Below are 20,798 nucleotides of genomic sequence, written 5' to 3' on the forward strand. Positions count from 1 at the left end.
TTTTTGAAGTATTTTTATACTTTTTATTTGCCTTATTCTGGAACATCACAGTGATCGCGGAGAGTTAGTTGCAATTGTGTTTCTATTTCCGGCAACATTCGCAAAAGTGGTACTTTTAGTTGAGAGGCAGTTTTTACAACAGCAATGTTTTGAACACCAACCTCTACGTCGATCTGAATGTACCTGTGGAGCCCCATACGACCTGCATCCACCTCCTAAAGACGCAGAGTCTTTGCGGCTCTGGCTCAAAGCGTTGAACCTAAAGAAACCACCAAAATGTCCCTTTGTGTGCTCCTACCACTTCTTTGACAAAAAGCCTACAATGGAGCATCCTTACCCAGAAAAATGGCTTGGCTACGATGCTCCACTCATGAAGAAGCGTTGGGTGTTGGTCAGGCAGTCATCAGTGACAGGTAAGCCAAATGCTTGAGCAGTTTGCCTGCTCTGATTTTGTGTCTCCCTCTTCCTCTTGTATCCAAGCACAGTCTCTTAATAGCACAATTTATTTCCTCTACAACTCAATAAAAAATGCCCATTTTATATATACTTAATTATTATGATTATTAAATATTATTAGGAGCGTCCATGCAGTATGGTGTTATATTGTACGGTTTTGTTAGTAATTGTCCATTGACTTGTTTAACAGGCCATACTGATTTCTTAACAGATGACACAACAGGCTCAAGTGTTCACCAAATTGAAAATGGGGATTGGCAAACACAGATAGAAGGAATGGATATGCCTTCAGAGAAGGATGACCAAATCCAATGGGATGACCCATCTCTAAGTGATCAAAACTACACCTCAGGTGATCATGTACCTGTGAGGTAGGGACACAGTGCCCAGCAGCACCTCTCTACAAAACCCTGCTGATGAACGAAGCACTCTGTCGATTGCATACAGGCTTGTTTCTTGCTGGCTTTTCTACCCTGGCGGAACATCTTCTACCCCTCTACAAAGGCAGCTTTCAGTTAGACCTGACAGACCAACACATGATGACACTGATGAAGCTGAAGCTCAACTTGCTGCAGCAGTACCTAGCAGAAAGGTTTGGTGTTTCCCAGAGTATTTTCAGTCGAGTGATTAGTTATTGGATTGACTTGATGGAAGAGAATCTGAGGGAGTACGTTCCATGGCTGCCAAGGGAGACCATCCATGCTACAATGACACAATGTTTTAAGGACCACTACCCAGGAACAACCTGCATTATTGACTGCTCAGAAACTGCTTTACAGAAGAGCAAGAATCTGGATTCAAGGGGGGAGTCATTCAGCCATTACTACGCCCAGAACACTTTCACGTACCTGGTGGCCATTGCACCTTGTGGTCTAGGGATGTTCATCTCCTCAGCATATGGAGGTAGTGACAAATATATATATATATATATCGGTTTCTGGAGTACCTCTAAGTGATGAGGTCATGGTTGACCGGGGCTTCACAATCTGTGATCTACTACACGAGAGGAAGGTAAAATTAACAATTCCAGCCTTCAGAAAAAGAGGCTCACAGCTGCCAGAGGAGGACACCACATGTACAAGACGAATAGCTAACGTGAGGGTTAATGTGGAACGCGTAATTCAAAGGCTCAAACGGTTTAGAATCATCTCACAGACAGTGCCAATCAACCTCTCATCTAAAATGGACAAAATACTTTGAATCTGTGCTGCCCTGTGTATCCTGCGTGGTGATATCATTCATGAAGATGCTGAATGAACTGACCAGTCAAATGCCATTCACAGGGTCAATTTCTCAATAGGAATTAAAGTTATGTGTCAAAAGTTACATTAAATAAATGTCAATTCATTCTATAACAACTCTACTTAATTATTTGTTTTACATACTCATTAATATTAATAAAAAACAAAGCAACAATTTCCACAATACTGTGACTGTTGATGCAATAAGTCAGGCCTTTTAATTGAAAAACAATTTGTTAATAGTAACTGCAAACAGGAGAGACATCTGACTACATACTTCTATAGAGCTGCATATATTTGTCACTCAGTGACAATCTGGCTGCCTGATGCTCCTCAATAATAAATCAATAAATGGCAGCATGTGTGTAAAGTAGAAGGCCTTCAACTTCAGGACAGCCTCTGTACAGAACTGTGCATCACAGAGAACAGGGATGACGACTTGCTGGGACGGAGTCCAGATGAGCGCCTTACTTTCTCTCAGTCCTGTGCAAAACATACCAATTTGCACGTGCATGTAGTAGCCACGTGGCCCATGTGGCTGCAGTTGGGGTGTGCCCTCCACCAACTTCACATCACAGGCTTCCCCTTTGAAGACATCATCCAGAGAATCACAGCCCTTCCCCATGACAGGACACTTGATCTCCAACAGCTCCTTGGAGTTCAGCACTACGTCAGGGCTTGCTGATAGCCATGGCTCTTCAACACTGACAACAGTGCCTCTGTGGTCGACAGAGTATCCACAGTCTTCCAGGCACTGGGAGGTCATCAGCTCAATATCTTTCACGTAGCTGCATTCCCTCGGAAACTGGGATACAGATGCTCCTGGAGGAACTTACCAGGGTTGGTGGATTCCCTGACAGGGACCTTCTTGGCTGAGCTTGTAGTAACTCGAAGCTTCCTTGAGTCATGCCACAAGTGTGAGGCACTCTGCTCCTTTGTAATCTGTTCCAAAGCAGTCGACTGGGTTTGGTCAGGTTTCACAAATTCATTGTAGAAGGACAGGCGCTTCTGGCAGTTGTAATTGACATGGTCTCCATGTGGCTTGGAAAGAGTAGAGAATCTATATTAAGTTATTATATGGAGTTAGAAAGCATTGAACAGAAGAGACACACATCAGTTCAAATACATTAAAATGGTACAGCCACAAATAAATATTCCTTTCAGTCCAATTTTACCTGGGATGTTACTGGTTGTGATATTATTGTAGGTTCAGAATTAACACACTTATAAAGCAGACTCCCCACAGGCAGATTCAGGTGTCTCAGGCTCCTATTCAATTCCTCCTGTGAGGAGAATGCAGGGGTGGACAGTCTAGACGCTTTTCTGCATATTGTTCACTGGCCGTATGGTGTGTGAAGTCAATGCTGTTTAACTGCTTTGGCTCAAGGTTCCTCCGAGTCCCTACATTCCATTGTCGCTGCTCATCTGTGCAGGCTATGCCAGTTAGCCCACTGGACAAAGCATTATGCACCTGTGATAGAATGTTTGTTACAAAAACAGACATTCAGAGAAAATCCCATTATTAACAATTGTGTGACTGAGGACTATGTGATCAACTTAATCAAAACACATGCACGTTTCATCATAAACTTACCTTGCTATTGTTCCCAATGAGATGAGACCACTTGTACTTACCATACTTTAGGCATTACCCCCAACCACAAGGATATTTTACAAACCTTATTCACCCAGAAAAACAATAACACTAAAGAAATACATGTGATGCTGACATGTTTAAATAAATGTTATACCCTACTCACCTGGACTCTATGAACCTACCTTGCTTCACCAACATGAGATTTGACAGGATTTGACAGGATACAGATTCCCCACATTAATACAGCAGTTCTGTTGATTCACAAATACATGTTAACATAACAAATAAATCATGACATTCTCAATTCAGCTTTCATCCAGCAAAATGTTTGGTCTAACTGTTATGTTAAGCCTGACTATTTTATCATTCTGTGTCTAGATAAGGCAGTATTGCGCACTTTCATCTATAAAAGGAACGAAGAAAATAGGCTATAAACATCAATTACATGACCAAGTAAAGTAGTCATCTGAGAACTCTATCATAACATTAGCCTATGGATTATAGTAACTGTCCCCACAACACATGTAGGCTGCTTGTATGCTGTAATCGCTTTGCTTATTAGCCTACCTTCCACAAAATTGAGGCTGCATGGCTGCATGACTTTCCAAGGCCAGCGATGCAAGCGCAATCCAGCCGTCTCTACTGATCCGTTGTTGGATACAAGTACCCAAGCAGAGTGGTAAGAGCTGATTGATTGGCTGTGCTGAACATCGGCCTTCAAAAATACCAATCCTTTTCCCTCCTCCTGGTGAAGAAGAACTCGGCCCACCTTACCACTGTGGAGGTACTGATAGGCCTCTGTACTCTTGTAATCCTCCACTCCCAAGGAGAGCACAAAGTAATAAAAAATGTCCCCATACATAATTTCAGGCCATTTTACCATGTCATCCACCCAACTATTAATCATGGACGGATGTGGTACTGTGATACCATCCGACCTCCGAAGAGCCATTTGTGTGTGTTCCCGAATGTGAGCCATGTTTTGTTTTTGTTTTTGTTTATTTGTTAAGATGTGTTAATGATGCACATTTTTTTGTTATTAGCTAGCCACTGCTCTGAGGTAATTCGCTAGCGTTGACGGAAGTTGTGAAAAGGAAACACAATCGCGTTCGAATGGAACTGGTCAAGTGGGCGGGGCGACCTAAGGCAAATACTGTGTGGAAGCTGTCAAGTTGGCAGCACATTCTCCTTTCCCCGCATAAATATCAACCTAGCGGCTGAGATGCAGGCATCGTGCACGCACACACACACACACTCCTGTGATCGATTTGCTGCAGCGTGTTGTGATCCACGGGCACAGCATGGGTGTGTCATCCATTCATGGGAGATTTGGGACTGTTTGTCAATTCCAATAATGCCAAATGTGGAGACTCTCAGGCTGGGGTACTGGGGCTACTGGGGAGACAGACAGACATGTGGCTGTTGCCAGTTTCCCACCTTGTGTGAAAGCATTAGGGGTGTAACGGTTCACCAAACCCACAGTTCGGTACGTATTTGCAAAGTGTTCAGACCCCTTGACTTTTTCTACATTTTATTACGTTACAGCCTTATTCTAAAATTGATTTAAAAAAAAAAAAATGTTCCTCATCAATCTACACACAATACCCCATAATGACAAAGCAAAAACAGGTTTTTTGAATATTTGCTAATTTATAAAAAATAAAAAACAAAAATACCTTATTTACATAAGTGTTCAGACCCTTTGCTATGAGACTCGAAATTGAGCTCAGGTGCATCCTGTTTCCATTGATCATCTTTGAGATGTTTCTACAACTTGATTGGAGTCCATCTGTGGTAAATTCAGTTGATTGGACATGATTTGGAATGGCACACACCTGTCTATATAAGGTCCCACAGTTGACAGTGCATGTCAGAGTAAAAGCCATGAGGTCGAAGGAATTGTCCGTAGAGCTCCAAGACAGGATTGTATTGAATCACAGATCTGGGGAAGGGTACCAAACAAATTCTGCAGCATTGAAGATCCCCACAGTGGCCTCCATCATTCTTAAATGGAAGAAGTTTGGAATCACCAAGACTCTTCCTAGAGCTGGCCGCCTTTCCCCCCCAATCGGGGGGAAAAGGGCCTTGGTCAGGGAGGTGACCAAGAACTCGATGGTCACTTTGACACAGCTCCAGAGTTCCTCTGTGGAGATGGGATAACCTTCCAGAAGGACAACCATCTCTGCAGCACTCCACCAATCAGGCCTTTATGGTAGAGTGGCCAGACGGAAGCCACTCCTCAGTAAAAGGCACATGACAGCTGGCTTGGAGTTTGCCAAAAGGCACCTAAAGACTCTGACAATGAGAAACAAGCGTCACATCTGGAGGAAACCTGGCACCATCCTTACAGTGAAGCAATGTGGGGGCAGCATCATGCTGTGGGGATGTTTTTCAGCTGCAAGGACTGGGAGACTAGTCAGGATCAAGGGGAAAGATGAACAGAGCAAAGTACAGCGAGATCCATGAAGAAAACCTGCTCCATAGCGCTCAGGACCTCAGAATGGGGAAAAGGTTCACCTTCCAACAGGACAACAACCCTAAGCACACAGCCAAGATAACGCAGGAGTGGCTTCGGGACAAGTCTCTGAAAGTCCTTGAGTTGCCCAGCCAGAGCCCGGACTTGAACCCGATCGAACATCTCTGGAGAGACCTGAAAATAGCTGTGCAGCGACGCTCCACATCCAACCTGACAGAGCTTGAGAGGATCTGCAGCAAAGAATGGGAGAAACTCCCCAAATACAGGTGTGCCAAGCTTGTAGTGTCATATCCAAGAAGACTCTAAGCTGTAATCGCTGCCAAAGGTGCTTCAACAAAGTACTGAGTAAAGGGTCTAAATACTTATGTAAATGTGATATTTCAGTAGATTTCTAAAAACCTGTTTTTGCGTTGTCATTATGAGCTATTGTGTGTAGATTGATGAGGGGAAAAAAACGATGTAGTTCATTTTAGAATAAGGCTGTAACATAACAAAATGTGGACAAATTCAAGGGGTCTGAATACTTTCCAAATGCACTATGTGAATGCACTATGTGAAGCAACTGGGGTGATGTCAGTGTAAATGTGTCACCATATTTGAGGTGTTGGCAGCTGCATAGGCTATTCTCGTTGAGCGTGGTGACATACTGTTAACGTTTTATCCACCTCTCTCTGTCCATCGCCATTGTAATTTACTGGAAAGACAACATTTTCCTAAACTGGAGATCTTCCAATTCTGGTTTATTGACCCCACCACTCGCCATTGTACAGAACTAGTTCCCGGCTGCGCCTCACAAAAGGACAGTTTGAAATGTGCCAATTAATATTATAATTTTGAATAAAGTGTGCATACATTTTTGTCATTTAGCAGACACTCTTATCCAGAGCGACTTACATGAGCAATTTGGGTGAAGTGCCTTGCTCAAGGGCACATCAACAGATGTTTCACCTAGTCGGTTCAGGGATTCGAACCAGCAACCTTTCGGTTACTTCCCCATCACTCTTAAACGCTAGGCTATCTGCTCTAGTTGTTTTAACAGAATAGCCTGAAATGTTTTTTTCAGCTCAGTTATACTTAAAAGGCATAGGCCTACAACGAAGCGTAGGCATAACCTATAGGCCTAGTGTTTTTATTTTATTTATTATTAATATTATAATAAATGTATTCATTAGCGTTCACAGTGCGGACCGAATCTAGGTCCCCGTACTGAACAGTTCGGTACGAATACGTAAAGCATGTACATTTTTTACTGGAGGTACTTTTAGTATTTTTTTGCAATAGTCAGTGTCAGGGATGTAGTAGGTGGGTGTGGTGGTGGAATCAGGCGCAGGACGCAGAAGTATATTCCAAAGACTTTAGTGAATACTCACAGTGCAAACACTAAATAGCCCGAAGGCGAAACTCCGCACGCAGGCGAAACAAATACGCGCGCACAAACAGGTGCGACAAAAACACTCCAAACTATGGAGGAACAGCTCAACCGAGCAAAATGCAAAATACGTCTAGCAACAACCACGACAGTGAAAACAATAACACACAACACTAGACAAAACACAACGAGAACTTATAGGACACTAATTACACTAAACGAGAAACAGGTGTACAACAATCAGACAAAAGCAAACGAACATAGAAACATTCAACGGTGGCAGCTAGTATTCCGGAGACGACGAACGCCGAAGCCTGCCCGAGCAAGGAAGAGAGGCAGCCTCGGCCGAAACCGTGACAGTACCCCCCCCTTGACGCGCGGCTCCAGACGTGCGCCGACTCCGGCCTCGGGGACGACCAGGAGGACGCGGAGCAGGGCGTGTCAGGTGCCCACGATGGAATTCCGTCAGGAGAGACGGGTCCAAAACGTCTCTCCTCGGCACCCAGCACCGTTCCTCCGGACCGTACCCCTCCCACTCCACTAGATACTGGAGACCCCCCATCCGACGTCTCGAATCCAAGATGGACTTCACGGAGTACGCCGGTGCCCCCTCGATGTCCAATGGGGGCGGAGGAGTCTCCCTGATCTCACTTTCCTGGAGTGGGCCAGCTACCACCGGCCTGAGAAGAGACACATGGAACGAGGGGTTAATACTTTTATATTCAACGGGTAGTTGTAATTTGTAACACACCTCGTTCAACCTTCTCAGAACTTTAAATGGCCCTACAAACCGCCGACCCAGTTTACGACAGGGCAGGCGGAGGGGCAGGTTTCTGGTAGAGAGCCAGACTCGATCACCAGGTGCGTACACCGGTCCCTCACTGCGGTGGAGATCGGCGCTCGCCTTCTGACGTCGGAGGGCCCGCTGCAGGTGGACGTGTGCAGCGTTCCATGTCTCCTCCGAGCGCCGCGCCCACTCATCCACCGCAGGAGCCTCGATCTGGCTCTGCTGCCAAGGTGCCAGAACCGGCTGGTAACCTAGCACACATTGAAAAGGGGTTAGGTTAGTGGAGGAATGGCGTAGGGGAATTCTGGGCCATCTCGGCCCAGGGAACGTACCTTGCCCAATCCTCCGGCCGGTCCTGGCAGTATGTTCTAAGAAACCTACCCACATCCTGGTTCACGCGTTCCACCTGCCCATTACTCTCCGGGTGGTAACCCGAGGTGAGGCTCACCGAGACCCCCAACCGCTCCATAAAGGCTCTCCAGACCCTGGAGGTAAATTGGGGACCCCGATCAGACACAATATCCTCGGGTACCCCGTAGTGCCGGAACACATGGGTGAATAGTGCTTCGGCGGTTTGCAGGGCAGTAGGAAGACCCGGCATGGGGAGCAAACGACAGGCCTTAGAAAACCGGTCCACAACGACCAGTATAGTGGTGTTCCCCTGTGAAGGAGGAAGGTCAGTAAGGAAATCCACCGAGAGGTGAGACCATGGTCGTTGTGGAACGGGCAGGGGTAGTAACTTACCCCTAGGCAGATGTCTAGGCGCCTTACACTGGGCGCACACCGAGCAGGAGGAAACATAAACCCTCACATCCCTCGCCAACGTGGGCCACCAGTACTTGGCACTAAGACAGTGCACTGTCCGGCCGATACCAGGGTGTCCAGAGGAGGGTGACGTGTGAGCCCAATAGATCAATCGATCCCGAACCTCGAGCGGAACGTACTTCCGACCCTCAGGGCATTGCGGTGGACTAGGGTCGGTGCGTAACGCCCGCTCGAGTTCAGCATCGACCTCCCACACTACCGGTGCCACCAGACACGACTCCGGCAGTATGGGAGTGGGCTCCACGGACCTCTCCTCCGTGTCATACCGCCGAGACAGTGCATCTGCCTTACCGTTCTGCGACCCAGGGATGTACGTGATCTTAAATGTAAACCGGGTCAAGAACATATTCCATCTTGCCTGGCGAGGGTTCAGCCTCTCGCTGCCCGGATGTACTCCAGGTTACGGTGGTCCGTCAAAATGAGGAAAGGGTGTTGAGCCCCCTCAAGCCAGTGCCTCCACACCTTTAGGGCCTGTACCACGGCTAACAGCTCCCTGTCCCCTACGTCATAGTTCCGCTCCGCCGGACTGAGCTTCTTAGAATAAAAGGCACAGGGGCGGAGTTTAGGTGGCGCGCCAGACCGTTGTGAAAGCACGGCTCCTATACCGGCCTCTGACGCGTCCACCTCTACCTGGAACGGCAAAGAGGGATCCGGATGCGCCAGCACCGGGCCGAGGTAAACAGGTCCTTCAGCCTCCCAAACGCCCTGTCCGCCTCGGCCGACCACTGCAGACGCACCGGACCCCCTTCAAAAGAGACGTGATGGGAGCTGCCACCTGTCCAAAACCCCGGATAAACCTCCGGTAGTAATTCGCAAACCCCAAAAACTGCTGCACCTCCTTCACAGTGGTTGGTGTTTGCCAATTACGCACGGCTGACACCCGGTCTACCTCCATCTTCACCCCTGACGCAGACAACTGATACCCCAAAAAGGAGACCGACTCCTGGAAAAACAGACACTTCTCTGCCTTAACATACAGGTCGTGCTCCACCAGCCTCCGCAACACTCTGCGCACCAGGGCCACATGCTCGACACGGGTAGGCGAGTACACGAGAATGTCATCTATGTACACAACCACCCCCTGCCCCTGCATGTCCCTGAAGATCTCATCCACGAATGATTGGAAAACTGACGGAGCGTTCATCAACCCGTATGGCATGACCAGATACTCGTAATGGCCCGAGGTGGTACTAAAAGCTGTCTTCCATTCATCGCCCTCCCTGATGCGCACCAAGTTGTACGCGCTCCTGAGATCTAATTTAGTGAAGAAACGCGCCCCATGCAATGACTCAGTCATGGTCGCAATCAGCGGGAGTGGATAACTGTACTTCACCGTAATCTGATTGAGACCACGATAATCGATGCACGGGCGTAAACCACCATCCTTTTTCTTCACAAAAAGAAACTCGAGGACGCAGGGGAAGTGGAAGGCCGTATGTATCCTTGTCTCAGAGATTCGTCTATGTAAGTCTCCATAGCTTTCTTCTCCTCCTGAGACAGAGGATACACATGGCTCCGTGGGAGCGCAGCTCCTGCCTGGAGGTCTATCGCACAATCTCCCTGCCTATGGGGCGGCAACCGCGTCGCCCTCGACTTACTAAAGGCAATAGCCAAATCCCCATACTCAGGAGGAACGTGCAATGCGGGCACCTGGTTTGGACTCTCCACCGAGGTAGCCCCTACGGAAACGCCCAAACATCGACCCACACACTGGGCAGACCATTCCATCAGAGCTCTCTCCCGCCACGAAATAGATGGGTTGTGGGTACTTAACCAGGGCATGCCCAGCACCACCGGATACGCAGGCGAGTCGATTAGAAATAACTGAATCATCTCCTGATGACCCCCCTGCGCACACATCCTAAGTGGCGCAGTGACCTCCTGATCAAGCCCGCACCCAACGGACGGCTATCTAGGGCATGAACGGGAAAGGGACATCAACAGGGAGAAGGGGAATCCCTAAGGCTAAACAAAACTTCTTATCAATAAAGTTCCCAGCTGCGCCTGAATCTACCAGCGCCTTATGCTGGGAATGAGGTGCTACCTGTGGAAAACGCACAGGTATACAGAAATGTGCAACAGAGAGCTCTGGGTGAGTGGGGCGCCTACTCACCTGGAAGGAATCCCCAGTGCGGGACCCGTCGTCCTCTCCCCTAGGAGGCCATCCCCAGCACCTAGCCGCGGTGTGTCCTCCCCGACCACAGTTGGTGCAGGAGATGGACCCCCTCGTAAGCCGACCCCTCCTCTCTCTAGCGCCAGCGCCCCCGAGCTCCATGGGGCACGGCTCGGAGGCGCTGGAGGGTGAAATGGACGGACCCCCCTCGGAACGTCCGCGGGTAGCTAGTAGGTTATCCAGCCTGATGGACATGTCGACCAACTGGTCGAACGAGAGGCTGGTGTCCCTACAGGCCAGCTCCCGACGGACGTCCTCGCGAAGACTACATCGGTAGTGATCGGTGAGAGCCCGCTCATTCCACCCTGCATCCGCCGCTAGAGTACGGAATTCAAGGGCGAACTCCTGGGCACTCCTCCTCCCCTGCCGGAGGAAGACCAGACGCTCCCCCGCCGCTTTCCCCTCCGGAGGATGGTCAAACACCGCCCTGAAGCGGCGGGAGAACTCGTCGTAGGTGATGGTGTCCGCGTCGATCCTCCTCCACTCCGCGTTGGCCCATTCCAACGCCTTCCCGGAAAGGCAGGAGATGAGGGCGGACACGCTCTCATGTCCCGAGGGCGCCGGGTGTACGGTGGCCAGGTACAGCTCCACCTGGAGAAGGAATCCCTGACACCCGACCGCGGTCCCGTCGTAGGCTCTCGGGAGCGAGAGTCTAACTCCCCTGGGTTCCGGAGCGGGAACGGGCTGACTGGCCGATGGTGCTGGCAGAGAGGATGGCGGTGGAGGCGTCCCCCAGCCTCGGATGGTGGTGATCACCTCCTGCAGGGCGGACCCCATCTGCAGGATCTGGTCACTCTGTTCCCGGACCTTTTCCTCCAGCGTCGCCTGGGCTGCTGCGGCTCCTGCTGATTCCATACTTAAAGGTGTGTTATTCTGTCAGGGATGTAGTAGGTGGGTGTGGTGGTGGAATCAGGCGCAGGACGCAGAAGTATATTCCAAAGACTTTAGTGAATACTCACAGTGCAAACACTAAATAGCCCGAAGGCGAAACTCCGCACGCAGGCAAAACAAATACGCGCGCACAAACAGGTGCGACAAAAACACTCCAAACTATGGAGGAACAGCTCAACCGAGCAAAATGCAAAATACGTCTAGCAACAAACACGACAGTGAAAACAATAACACACAACACTAGACAAAACACAACGAGAACTTATAGGACACTAATTACACTAAACGAGAAACAGGTGTACAACAATCAGACAAAAGCAAACGAACATAGAAACATTCAACGGTGGCAGCTAGTATTCCGGAGACGACGAACGCCGAAGCCTGCCCGAGCAAGGAAGAGAGGCAGCCTCGGCCGAAACCGTGACAGTCAGGAATAATAGATACCACCAGAATGCAAGAATAGTTCTCCATCCTTTCTGAAATTACATTTGCAAACTGATAGACTGTATCAAATATAAACACTGCTCAGTTTGAAATCTCATTAGATTCTTATATTCCTTTGGGCTCCTCTCTCAAATCTACTCCCTCATACAATTGAAACTCATTTAGGCCTACGCCAGGGACATCAAGCATCGGACAAGTAATACCTCTGCAATCTTAAAGCAATCCCAGTGCTGGTGGGTCGGTGCTGCTTCTATTGTTTTTACTTAATAATCATTTCATTATTAGAGAGTCAGTGCACTCTCTGAAAAGGCTGAAACGTAAACCCAAATGGTTGATGAACGGATAATAAAGAAAGTCGCACACACTAGGCATATATGACTCTGAGTTATTTATTGGGAGTACAAATTGCCCAGACACAGATTGTCGGTCTTGATATGTGTATGGTGAAGCCTGGAGTGCACACCATGGAAAGGTGGGGGTGGGGTGATGAGCCTTTTTGGAGCAAAATGTATGAATGGGTATTGACCATCTGTTGCTTCTAGATGACAGAAACAGAATATGCTGTAACAGAGCTGTTGTTGAGTTAGTAGGGAGGCAGAAAATATATTCCCATAGTGGCAGTGTGGATCGCTGCTGGGCTGGAGCAGGTAATCAATAACTGACTATCCTTCGCCGATCAGCTTTAGCCTCAGAAATCTCATCAAGCCGATGGACTCTTGTAGTGGCAACGTTACTGCTTCATCAGTCTTGGCAAAGGGCTTACAAAGACTCCATTTCTATATACTGTAGGTGGTAAGGGTAGGACTGAAACAACAATCTGTGTGAATTCTATTAAAACTAGAATATACTGTTGTTGTGGGTTGCTATATACTATGGGCTGTTATATTTACCTAGGTCTAAGTTCCTCAGCTACGTGTGTTAGTATTGTGTAGCCTATTTATAGATCACTTTGTTTAACTTGGTTTATAGATGACCAGGACCCGGTTTCCCAACAATGAACATAGCCTTAAGCTGCTTTTGGGAAACTGGGCCCAGGTCTTCTCATGAGACAGGCAGGTGAAGGAAGGTATGACATTTTCCAAGAAAGACATCCACTAAATGAGAGGGCCACCTACTAACACAACACAATAAACAGAAGCCATTACGCAAGCAGCGTTCTTCCCCTCCTGCGTGTCTCTGTTTGCGCAGGCAAGCGGAGAGAGAAACAGGAGAAATGGCTTTCTCCCCGCACCCTGCCACATTTTAATACAGGCCTCTGAGCGTGATAGATTCCCTCTACTCCACCACATCTATTCTCGGTCTAACACAATGTCTGCCGCAGCCCTGGCTCTCCCTTCTCTCCCTTTCTCCAAAGCAACATTTATTTGTGGTGGACCTTCATGGAATATTATCGGGTGGCTCTTAAGAGCCTTAACGATCCCTCCCCTGGGTATAGGTAGACTTATTATGGTGGCTAATGGCAGTCATGGTGCATTCCTAGTAAGCCCTGATCCACAGATGCACGAAGCCGACCTGATCCATAGCCTCCTTTTTATCACAGAATCATCAATAAATTTCTGCCGGAGGTCGATTCGCCCAAGATTTGGTAGTGACGCTAAAAGGTATTCCGACAAGATGTGTCACTGCTATGCTTTTCAGAGTTTTGCATCCAATTATATTACACTCACAGCCAACATAGCCTTTCTCCAATTAGATTTTGTGATTATGACCAGACCATATGTTGTTGTGTTTTTGCAAGGGTAATTAACGTTCATCCTCTTTGTTCCTGAGTCTTATTGTGAAAAATCGACTTTGTTGATGCACAGGACCAGTTCCATTTTTCTTAGTTTTATTGTATGGGTTTCTGCTGACTTTATCTAAAAAGCTTTGCGTAACCTTTTTAATCTTTAGTACTCTATACTTACTAGATGTCTGAGTGTATCTCTGTTGAAAATCCAAACAGCAAGTCATATAGCAACAGTGATTTGTAAAAGTGGAAAAGAAGTCTACATTTTAATACCTGAAACAGGCAATACCAACACAAAGTTGTGGGGGGTTTTTCGGAAGTGACACACTTTTGTGTTATTATATGTTTCATATTTTGTATTTTATTTAGAATTTTTTTCTGCTGAAAATAGATATTATTAATAGATATCAGGAATCTTGTTCAGTTACTGTTTCTTCTCTGCCGATGTTATAACGTAACTGTCTCTGTTGCATTGTTTTCTATTGAGCGAAAACAGAAAGGATTCTTGGGGATGGATGGGGGAGGAGGTAGAGAGGGTTTTGCATGTGTAAGGGGGAGGAAAATGAATGACTGTTACCCAGAAGTTGAGAGTCACCAGGGACTCCAGGTCCGTTTCCCCTGCATCTGGTGCATTGTGGAGTAATTTCAGGCCAGTTGCTGGCTGCAGGCTTCCCAAAAGGTTGTTATAACATACTCTCTGGAGAATTTTAAAAAGAGTCTCTACTTAAGCTCTTGTGTTGTTGTAGTAATGGAGCCTTGTGATAGTGTTTTTTTTACCGGTGTCCTTTTTTCTCATTCTCATTCACAGCCACAGCACACAGTCGTCATCTGAGGAGGCCGGATTTAATGACCCCAACTTGCTGGAAAACCTCCAAAATAATAACGTAAGTAACTCCAGGGTTCCCCGCCACCCACTGGCAGAGTCTGGCATGCAGAGGTGGGGTGAGGAGGAGGACGTTAGGAGAGATGTCAAGCCTGGGTCGTGTTCATTAGGGCACGCAACGGAAAACATGTTCAAATCAAATGTTATTGGTCACATACACATATTTAGCAGGTGTTATTGCGGGTGTAGCGAAATGCTTGTGTTCCTAGCTCCAACAGAGCAGTAGTATCTAACAATTCACAACAATACACAAATCTAGAAGTAAAATAATAGAATTAAGAAATATATAAATATTAGGACGAGCAATGTCGGAGTGGCATTGACTAAATACAGTAGAATACAATACAGTATACATATGAGATGAGTAAAGCAGTATGTAAACATTATTAAAGTGACTAGTGTTCCATTATTAAAGTGGCCAGTGATTCCATGTCTATGTATATAGGGCAGCAGCCTCTAAGGTGCAGGCTTGAGTAGCCGGGTGGTAGCCGGCTAGTGATGGCTATTTAACAGTCTCATGGCCTTGGGATAGAAGCTGTTTTTCAGTCTCTCGGTCCCAGCTTTGATGCACCTGTACTGACCTCGCCTTCTGGATGATAGCGGGGTGAACAGGCCGTGGCTCGGGTGGTTGATGTCCTTGATTATCTTTTTGGCCTTCCTGTGACATCAGGTGCTGTAGGTGTCCTGGAGGGCAGGCAGTGTGCCCCCGTTGATGCGTTGGGCAGACCATACCACCCTCTGGAGAGCCCTGTGGTTGCGGGCGGTGCAGTTGCTGTACCAGGCGGTGATACAGCCCGACAGGATTCTCTCAATTGTGCATCTGTAAAAGTTTCTGAGGGTCTTAGGGGCCAAGCCAAATTTATTCAGCCTCCTGAGGTTGAAGAGGCACTGTTGTGCCTTCTTCACCACACTGTCTGTGTGGGTGGACCATTTCAGATTGTCAGTGATGTGTACGCCGAGGAACTTGAAGCTTTCCACCTTCTCCACTGCGGTCCCGTCGATGTGGATAGGGGGGTGCACCCTCTGCTGTTTCCTGAAGTCCACGATCAGCTCCTTCATTTTGTTGACGTTGAGAGAGAGGTTACTTTCCTGGCCCCACTCTGCCAGGGCCCTCACCGCCTCCCTGTAGGCTGTCTCATCATTGTTGGTAATCAGGCCTACTACTGTTGTGTCGTCTGCAAACTTGATGATTGAGTTGGAGGCGTGCGTGGTCACGCAGTCATGGGTGAACAGGGGGTACAGGAGGGGGCTGAGCACACACCCTTGTGGGCCGCCCCCAGGTGGTGAAGGAAGAAAACAACACCTCCACTTCGCTGATCCTCAACACAGGGGCTCTCTTGATGTCGGGCTGTGTTGAGGATCAGCGAAGTGGAGGTGTTGTTTTCTACCTTCAACACCTGGGGGCGGCCCGTCAGGAAGTCCAGGACCCAGTTGCACAGGGTGGGGTTCAGACCCAGGGCCCCGAGCTTAATGATGAGCTTGGAGGGTACTCTGGTGTTGAAGGCTGAGCTATACTCAATTAACAGCATTCTGACATAGGTATTCCTCTTGTCCAGATGGGATAGGGCAGTGTGTAGTGTGATGGTGATTGCATCATCTGTGGATCTATTGGGGCGGTAAGCAAATTGAAGTGGGTCTAGGGTGTCAGGTAAGGTAGAGGTGATATGATCCTTAACTAGCCTCTCAAAGCACTTCATGATAACAGAAGTCAGTGCTACAGGGCGATTGTAATTTAGTTCAGTTACCTTTGCTTTCTTGGGTACAGGAACAATGGTGGACATCTTGAAGCAAGTGGGGACAGCAGACTGGGATAGGGAGAGATTGAATATGTCCGTAAACACTCCAGCCAGCTGGTCTGCGCAAGCTCTGAGGATGCGGCTAGGAATGCCGTCTGGGCCGGCAGCCTTGCGAGGGTTAATACGCTTAAATGTCTTACTCACGTCGGCCACGGAGAACGAGAGCCCACAGTTCTTGGGAGCGGGCCATGTCGGTGGCACAGTTATCCTCAAAGCGGGCGAGGAAGGTGTTTAGCTTGTCTGGGAGCATGACGTCAGTGTCCGCGACGTGGCTGGTTTACCCTTTGTAATCCGTGATTGTCTGTAGACCCTGCCACATCGCCTCGTGTCTGAGCCGTTGAATTAAAACTCCACTTTGTCTCTGTTCTGACATTTTGCCTGTTTGATTGCCTTACGGAGGGAATAACTACAGTGTTTGTATTCGACCATATTCCCAGTCACCTTGCCATGGTTAAATGCGTTGGTTCGCGCTTTCAGTTTTGCGTGAATGCTGCCATCTATCCACGGTTTCTGGTTTGGGTAGGTTTTAACAGTCACCGTGGGAACAACATCACCTATACACTTCCTGATGAACTCAGTCACCGTGTCCGTGTAAGCGTCAATGTTATTCTTAAAGGCCACCCGGAACATATCCCAGTCCGCATGATCAAAACAATCTTGAAGCATGGATTCCGATTTGTCAGACCAGCGTTGAATAGACCTTAGCACGGGTACTTCCTGTTTGAGTTTCTGCCTATAGGAAGGGAGGAGCAAGGGAGAGTCGTGATCTGATTTGCTGAAGGGAGGGGTGGGGGAGGGCCTTGTAGGCATCTCGAAAAGGCGAAGGGCAGTGATCTAGTATTTTCCCTAAGCGAGTACTATGGTCAATGTGTTGATAGAACTTTGGTAGCATTTTCCTCAAATTTGCTTTGTTAAAATCCCCAGCTACAATAAATGCGGCCTCAGGATATGTGGTTTCCAGTTTGCATAGTCCAGTGTAGTTCCTTGAGGGCCGTCGTGGTATCGGCTTGAGGGGGAATATCCACGGCTGTGACTATATCTGAAGAGAATTCTCTTTGGAGGTAATACGGTCAGCATTTGATTGCTGGGTGAACAAAGGACTTGAGTTTTTGTATGTTATTACAATCACACCATGAGTAGTTAATCATGAAGCATACACCCCCGCCTTTCTTCTTTCTGGAGAGTTCTTTGTTCCTGTCTGCGTGATGAACTGAGAACCCAGCTGGCTGTATTGACCGGGACAGTATATCCCGGGAGAGCCATGATTCCGTGAAACAGAGTATGTTACAGTCCCTGATGTCTCTCTGGAAGGAGATCCTCGCCCTGAGCTTGTCTACTTTATTGTCCAGAGACTGAACATTAACGAGTAATATACTTGGAAGTGGGAGATGGTGTGCCCGCCTCCTGAGTTGGACGAGAAGTCCACTCCGAATACCTCTTCTCCGCCGGCGGCGACTTGGAGCAGCCCCAGGGATAAGTTAAATTGCCCTGGGGGGTACGAACAAAGGATCCAATTCGGGAAAGTCGTATTCCTGGTTGTAATGCTGGTGAGTTACCGCCACTCTGATATCCAAAAGTTATTTCCAGCTGTATGTAATGACACAAAAAAAAACAATCTGGGCAAAAAATGTAAGAAATAACACACAAAAAAATAAAATACTGCAAAGTTGCTTAGGAGCTAGAAGCAGAGCTGCCATGTCTGTCGGCGCAACAGAAAAGGAAGCGTTAGCGTTTTTTTTTATCCATCCCTGTTGCAGTCTGTTTTCTTCCTCTTTGTGCCTAATGAACCTGACCCTGTTTCATACAGCAGCACAGCTTTTGAGTCTTTTAATGGGCCTCACTGACTGGGTAGATGTGTGTATATACCACATTGATATCCAGTACATACGCATTTCATAAATGTGTGTGTCAACTTATGTTATTCCAATTTCAATTCCACATTTTCATCATTGAAAATCATTGAGGAAAATTGGAATTTAAATTTCTGTTTACTTCCTGAATTGACTGAATTGAGATGAACTTCCTGAAGACTGAATTGAAATGAACTTCCTGAATTGACTGAATTGCCTCTAACCCTGTTACTACTTATGAATGTGGTACAGTGGGGAAAATACGTATTTAGTTAGCCACCAATTGTGCAAGTTCTCCCACTTAAAAAGATGAGAGAGGCCTGTAATTTTCATCATAGGTACACGTCAACTATGACTGACAAATTGAGGAAAAAATATCCAGAAAATCACATTGTAGGATTTTTAATGAATTTATTTGCAAATTATGGTGGAAAATAAGTATTTGGTCACCTACAAACAAGCAAGATTTCTGGCTCTCACAGACCTGTAACTTCTTCTTTAAGAGGCTCCTCTGTCCTCCACTCGTTACCTGTATTAATGGCACCTGTTTGAACTTGTTATCAGTATAAAAGACACCTGTCCACAACCTCAAACAGTCACACTCCAAACTCCACTATGGCCAAGACCAAAGAGCTGTCAAAGGACACCAGAAACAAAATTGTAGACCTCCACCAGGCTGGGAAGACTGAATCTGCAATAGGTAAGCAGCTTGGTTTGAAGAAATCAACTGTGGGAGCAATTATTAGGAAATGGAAGACATACAAGACCACTGATAATCTCCCTCGATCTGGGGCTCCACACAAGATCTCACCCCGTGGGGTCAAAATGATCACAAGAACGGTGAGCAAAAATCCCAGAACCATACGGGGGGACCTAGTGAATGACCTGCAGAGAGCTGGGACCAAAGTAACAAAGCCTACCATCAGTAACACACTACGCCGCCAGGGACTCAAATCCTGCAGTGCCAGACGTGTCCCCCTGCTTCAGCCAGTACATGTCCAGGCCCGTCTGAAGTTTGCTAGAGTGCATTTGGATGATCCAGAAGAGGATTGGGAGAATGTCATATGGTCAGATGAAACCAAAATATAACTTTTTGGTAAAAACTCAACTCGTCGTGTTTGGAGGACAAAGAATGCTGAGTTGCATCCAAAGAACACCATACCTACTGTGAAGCATGGGGGTGGAAACATCATGCTTTGGGGCTGTTTTTCTGCAAAAGGACCAGGACGACTGATCCTTGTAAAGGAAATAATGAATGGGGCCATGTATCGTGAGATTTTGAGTGAAAACCTCCTTCCATCAGCAAGGGCATTGAAGATGAAACGTGGCTGGGTCTTTCAGCATGACAATGATCCCAAACACACCGCCCGGGCAACGAAGGAGTGGCTTCGTAAGAAGCATTTCATGGTCCTGGAGTGGCCTAGCCAGTCTCCAGATCTCAACCCCATAGAAAATCTTTGGAGGGAGTTGAAAGTCCGTGTTGCCCAGCGACAGCCCCAAAACATCACTGCTCTAGAGGAGATCTGCATGGAGGAATGGGCCAAAATACCAGCAACAGTGTGTGAAAACCTTGTGAAGACTTACAGAAAATCTTTGACCTGTGTCATTGCCAACAAAGGGTATATAACAAAGTATTGAGAAACTTTCGTTATTGACCAAATACTTATTTTCCACCATAATTTGCAAATAAAGTCATAAAAAATCCTACAATGTGATTTTCTGGATTTTTTTCCTGATTTTGTCTGTCATATTTGACGTGTACCTATGATGAAAATTACAGGCCTCTCTCATCTTTTTAAGTGGGAGAACTTGCACAATTGGTGGCTGACTAAATACTTTTTTTCCCCACTGTATGTACAGTATATGTTATGAATGTGTTGTGAAGTCCTTATAGGTAACATAAAAGTAAAGTGTTACTTAATAGGTTGTATTTATGGCATCAAATTGATGCATAAATCAGCTCCACTGTGGTGTCTATGGTATTAGTGTTCATTTAATCATGATGAAAAAGTGACTAATGTTGTCCTTGGAAACCAGCGTAATTATTGGCATGTACACAGTCTAACTCATTCTGACAGGATGAAGGGATATTTATTTGCATATTGTGTTTAATACAATTACACGCCTATTTGAATACAGCAATCATCATTTACTTATGCAGCAAGGCTTCTCGTGTAACTCATCAGTGGTGGTGTGACTGTGTAGTCATACAACTTTTTCTAATTGCTTGGTTTGATGTTGGTAAAATAGGCAATATCTAGTCCCATCTTACTCTGGGTGTCCC

The 20,798-nt window shown here is 47.0% G+C and overlaps 1 protein-coding gene across 1 annotated transcript in view; it reads left to right on the forward strand.

Annotated features, from left to right (window-relative positions):
- Positions 1-20,798, forward strand: part of LOC121534793 (phospholipid-transporting ATPase IA) — a 304,677-nt gene that overhangs the window by 144,211 nt on the left and 139,668 nt on the right. The window contains 1 exon segment of the mRNA XM_041841366.2: positions 14,794-14,869. Coding sequence (XP_041697300.1) covers positions 14,794-14,869 — 76 coding nt within the window.

Source organism: Coregonus clupeaformis, chromosome 2, assembly GCF_020615455.1.
Source record: "Coregonus clupeaformis isolate EN_2021a chromosome 2, ASM2061545v1, whole genome shotgun sequence".
NCBI classification, from domain to species: domain Eukaryota; kingdom Metazoa; phylum Chordata; class Actinopteri; order Salmoniformes; family Salmonidae; genus Coregonus; species Coregonus clupeaformis.